This window comes from Buceros rhinoceros, unplaced genomic scaffold, assembly GCF_000710305.1.
Source record: "Buceros rhinoceros silvestris isolate BGI_N320 unplaced genomic scaffold, ASM71030v1 scaffold28096, whole genome shotgun sequence".
Classification (NCBI taxonomy): Eukaryota; Metazoa; Chordata; class Aves; order Bucerotiformes; family Bucerotidae; genus Buceros; species Buceros rhinoceros.
Genome location: NW_010419725.1, coordinates 4,605 through 9,922, shown reverse-complemented (window position 1 = coordinate 9,922; position 5,318 = coordinate 4,605). Strand labels below are relative to the sequence as shown.

At 52.0% G+C, this 5,318-nt stretch overlaps 1 protein-coding gene across 1 annotated transcript in view; it reads left to right on the top strand.

Moving 5' to 3' along the window:
* Positions 1 to 2,281: 2,281 nt before the first annotated feature.
* Positions 2,282 to 5,318, top strand: part of BIN3 (bridging integrator 3) — a gene marked incomplete at its 3' end in the record, with an annotated part of 4,166 nt that continues 1,129 nt past the window's right edge. Inside the window, exons 1-2 of the mRNA XM_010139056.1 lie at positions 2,282 to 2,305; positions 3,950 to 4,165. Coding sequence (XP_010137358.1) covers positions 2,282 to 2,305; positions 3,950 to 4,165 — 240 coding nt within the window. The remainder of the gene's footprint in view (positions 2,306 to 3,949; positions 4,166 to 5,318) is intronic.

Genomic DNA, 5,318 nt, shown 5'->3' with positions numbered 1-5,318 from the left:
CAGGATACACCGGCGGCTTATTCCGCAAGCTGCTTTTGTGGCGGGGGCTCTAATGCCCGGCGCTGCTGTTTTACCTTCACTTCCACTTGGCGCTTTCAGCACCGTCCCCACCAAACTGTCTTTAAGTTGGCTTCGATTTTCTTTGCTTTGTGTTAAAAAAGAAAGTGCTGAGGAGCAGAGGGTGGTGCTGGGGATTTGGGAGTGGTTGTGGCTGTCGGATCCTCTCATCCCCCGGGAGAGCAGGGGCTGGGTGGAGCGTACGGAGGAGGGTGGTGCTGGGTTTGTCAATAAATCCCCACGTCTGCACTTTGCAGCAGGAGGGATCATTGCCCTCGCTCCTTGCGTCGAGGGGAATGGATGGGTGAAACGACTGGGCTTTGTTTGTGGACCTTCTCTGGTCCTGCTAAAATGAAATGGTTGAATGAAGCGACCAGGGTTTACTCATCAGGTTTCGCTGGTCCTGCTAAAACACCAGAATTCTGTGTTTAGTTGTTCACATTTGATTTCCAGAGTGGCCGAGGCTGTTTGGACGTTGCTCTCCACCCATGGCACTACTGACAGTCCTTGTCCCCTGTCTGCTGGCACCGTGGCTGCCAGGAGGAGTTGCGATGCTCAGCCAAAAGCTTTGGAAAACATTTTGAGGACCTCATGGGGCTGTTCTCGCAGGGCTGGGGGAGGTGGCTGGGGATGGGCTGCATTCTGCAAGCTCTGTAGCTGGCCTTTCCGCCTGGCTTTCCACGAGGAAAACACTTCCTGGGTGTTTACTACCGCTGGCACTTCACTTGAGATCGTGTTTGTACACATAGGGAGAAAAACCTGGGCAGGACTTGGACATGGGCAAAAAACCCAGAGGAATTTCAGAGCTGCTGGGTTAATTCACATGGAGTAATTCCTTCAGGAGCCGGAGGCAGCTTCACCTCCATCCAGATCAGTCCAAGGAAGGAGCATCCTTCCCTGCATGAGCTGAGCTAATCCCGCGTGAAAATTAAAGCAGGTGACTCATGGGGAGAGCTCGGTCGGCACGGGGAGAGCTCGGTCGGCACCCTGGTGATGTCTGGATGAACCGTGGCTGGCCCAGTCCAAGCCAACCACTGCACCAAGACAACCTCAGCCACCTTTGCAAGTGACTTAGAAATCGAAACACCACTTCGCTGCTTGGCTGCAGCTGCTCAGGAAAAAGCTCGAGTGGGTTTCAACTTTGCTGCTCGCAGCCCTTAAACCCCCCTGAACACTTCGAGCCCCCCACGCACATCCCTCAGCAACCTGTCGCTTATCGCTGCTGTTTCCTGGGGCACCCGGAGCCGGGGCTGGAAGGCGGGTCAGAGCTGGGGAGCTGGAATGGTGCATTTTATTAACGGCAGCTTGTGGAGCTGAGCCGGCCCTCCCTTGCTGGGAAATGCAGCGTATAATCTATGCATTAGAAGTCCTTGTGAGACAGTAGTTGCTGTGCCTACACAGTAACAGCCTCTTCAGAGCCAGCGCTGTAGATAATTTTTTAAAGCGCTGCCAGAGTGCAATGTCCTTCCATCACGGGCTGTGGATTCGGACCAAGTTGGTACTAGGAACAAAAAAGAGGGAAAAATTACAAAAATCAAACCTTTTCCCTTTTTAAAACCAGATTTAACTTCAAAGTAAATGGAAACTGTGTCACTGATCATCTTTTGCGTTCTCACTCACCATGTTCCTGAGCTAAAGGGTTCACTCTTCCCCTGCGGTGGCGAGGTTGGGAGATGGAAGTGGCTGCATGTTAATTCTCTGGTGTCTTGTGGCTATTTTAATGTTTGAGCACCGTGGAAGTGCCGAGCGTGAATGTACCAGAGAAGAGGGCTCAAAAGCTAGGCTGGCCGAAAAAACGCCTTTTCAAGGCCGGTGTTGGGTACCCACACGAAGCTGCGTGGTTTTGAGGCAGCGTTTTGCACGGGTTGATGGATGCTGGTGGCCTGGCAGCCCTGGTGGGGTGGGGACAGCCACGGCTCTGCTCAGCTCCCTGTGGACCTGGAAAGGAGGATTTCCCAGCCCCAGGCCGTCTCCTCTGATGTGTGCCGGCCCCGAGGCACATCGCGGAGAAACGTCTTGGCTCCCTTGCCTTAGCGAGCTCCTGCCCCACTTCTGGGTGTGATTCAGAGAGGAAAGAGGTAGTGTGCCAGGACCAAACCCCCCAGTCAGGGGTATAACACAAAAACAAAGCTGTGAGCCGCTGCCCTGAAAGGATCCTTCCTTTCATTGCCAGCTCGTTAATGGGGAGAAATTTCTTCAGAAGCCGCAAGCCCAAGTGGCCGACATGACGTGTGCCATCAGCACGAGTGTCTGTCCCTTTATACCGAAGGGACCTGCCGGCCTGCGTACCCCTTCCCTTCCTCCACGCAGTCCCAGCCCTCTCACAGCGTATTTTTGGACTTGATTTCAAGGGAGGAGGTATTTTAACAGCAGCCCGGAGCCCAGGAGATGGTGAGCCCATCAGCCACCGCTCTGAAGTATAATGGGGAGCCGTGCGCGAAGGTTACCATAAAAAGCCATGTCAGGGCAGCAGCATCTGATCCAGGCAGCTGGGTGGCCGGGGAACACTGGGCGAGCGCCCTGATGAGTTTTGCAGGTTGTTTCTCGGTCAGAGCAGAGAATGTCATGGGGTGAGCACAGGAGAGAGCGCCCCTGGTTGTCCTGGGCCAGCAGCGTGGCAGGACCGCAGTGCTGGCTCACCTTCTCCAGGAGGGATGCGTGACCACAAATATTGTGCCTGAACACAAATATTTCCCCTTCCTTCTCGCTCCTGGCGTTTGCCCTTTGCAAACTCTTAAGCCTCAGGGAACAAAAGCTTTGCCTCTGCACCCGCCGAGCTGGTGGCAGCGGAAAATGCGATTTGGATGGGGGATGGAGTGGCTGGGGTGCCCCCGGTTTTGTTTGAACCCCAATGCTACCATGTTAGCCCAGTGTCCGATGACACCTAAAGCTGATGACAGGGGTGAAGCGAGATTTGTGGGTTTCTTTTTGCTGATGTGCCCCCCAGCCTGGATTGCGGGAGGGGTTTTTCAGTCTAAAGAGATCAGAGAGCTGTTTCCTCCCCTCTTAGAAGTGAAAATCATCACCAAGCTCTTCAGGCACATTTTTCACAACGAGTTCCTGGCCTTGCCCCCGTCCCCCCCAAATCTCTCTGTAATTTGTGGAGAAACGCTCCAGTTTCTGGCTTTCCTTCTTCTGTCACATTCAAAAAATCCTCCCTTGTCTTCACTGTCAGATGTCCGCGTTTCCTCAATTTGTAACACATTGTAATAACATGAAGCGTCCCCTTGTCTGGCTAATTGTTGGCTGCCGTTAACTCTCCCATGTGGGGCACCGAGCTGGGTAAGCCCCGAAACTGCCCCAAAAAAGCAGAAGTTGCTGCAGTTAATATTTATTTTGCACTTAATATTTATTTTTATATTTTACTTCAATTCCTCTGCCCACTCATTCCTGTCCCGGTAGTGGGGAAATACCAGGTTAACTAACTATATTTTTCTCCCTTTGGTTTACTCGGTGGAGGTAACAGCTTTGTTTTCTGCAGCAGTTTCCGTCCCCCGTCGCAGCTCCGAGTTCTTGAATCCAGCAGCTGGAAGAGGGGGGAAAACTGTTAAAAATAAAGAACTAATGGTAAAAGCATAAGGGCTGGCAGGGGAAGCCAGAAGCAGGTTGGGACCTTCAAAGTATTTTTACCGGGCTTTGCAAAATTGGCTCGGTTTTTGTGTGTATTATGTAAAAACACACCCTTCGACACATGAGTTGACCTTGACAAGAGAAAAACAAACCCCAAGCACGTGCTGCTGGCTCTGCTCTCCACACCGTACCCTGGCGAGGCTTTGCAAATCTTAGATCTGACTTAATCCTTTATTCCGGGCTCCGGGATGAAAGCTTGGTGTTTGGAACAGGCTTTGTTTAACCCCTTGGTCTGAATCCTGAATTATTTGGGGACTTTCAGCTGGGATATTGCCTTGGATGCTGCATCCAACCGAGATATCCCACCCGGAACCCCCCTTCCTGTCCTCTCACCAGGTTCAGCAACGTGTTCCCCAGCCTGAACATGGCAGTGAAGAGACGGGAGCAAACGCTGCAGGACTACAAGCGCCTGCAGTCCAAGGTGGAGAAATATGAGGAGAAGGAGAGGACCGGCCCCGTCCTGGCCAAGCTGCACCAGGTACTGAGATGCTCGTGGACCCAAAGCCCGAGGGAGAGCCTCGGGGTGCGACCCAGGGCTCGGGAGGAGCTTTGGGTGTTTGACACCCATGCCAAGACCCCGTGGAGCAGAACGTTTTGGAAGGATGTTTTTTATTGACGTAAAATTGCCACGGAGGGTGTTTGATAATGAAAGTGGGACTGTGAGTGCTCAGCAAAGCCGCTTCTCCCAAATAAAATGGGATAAAAGCTGCGGGAGCTGGGGATGCTCGGAGGATACAAAGCCAAGCACGGGGTGTTCCCCCCCCAGCTCCACATCCGAGCGAGCAGCTGGATGGGAAGACGGGAAGATCAGAGCGTTTTGAGGCTCTGGCTGCCACCTGTCCGGAACATTCCTCTTGGAAAACTGCAGTAACTGGTTAAGAAGAAGCTTGGCCAGATTCTTTTCTCCAAAATCTTAGCAAAATCACGATTATTTTTTTTAATTAAACCTCCACCAGCATTTCTCCCCAAATCTGTAGCTCCCGCAGAGCGTTGCTTGATTCTCGAAGGAGCAGTTGACTTTCTCAGCGTCAAAGAACGTGTATTTTCTGACGACTTTCCCCATAGAAATGAAGTTTTGTGTTAAAGAAAGGCCCTATCAGCCCTAACAAAAGAAACCTCTGATTTAGGAGTAAGCAGCTTATTTCTCTCGGCCTCAGTGACTAAAGCTGCGGCTGGAAAAACGGGAATGCTTTTGTCCCGGTGATTAAGCAGGTTTTAGTTATTTAATTTTTTTCTCCCGTAATGAACTTCTGCGTGATCTTGTTCCACCCCCAAAAAAAAAGTTCTTAACTAACCACTGCGTGAGCTTAAATGCTTTCAGGAGCCTTAAGCAATCCCGGGTGTCCGAGAGGTCCATGGATTGATGGGCACCATCTCATCCAGGTATTTGTATCAAGCTGGAAATCTGCATTTTCCCTTCAAGCTCTTTGCTCCAAGTCTCCTGCTCTTTGGTGCCCGATGTGAACTTCACCCCAGGAGTTTCAACCCTCCTTCTCTCATGACAGACGATGAATTTGCTCATTTGCCTCCCAGACTGACTTAAGCCAGCTATGATTTCAGGCTTGGCCAGCCCGGAGCTTTGTCCATGCCATCCCCCGGCTGTCCCGGGGCGCGGGGCCGGCGCCGTGGCT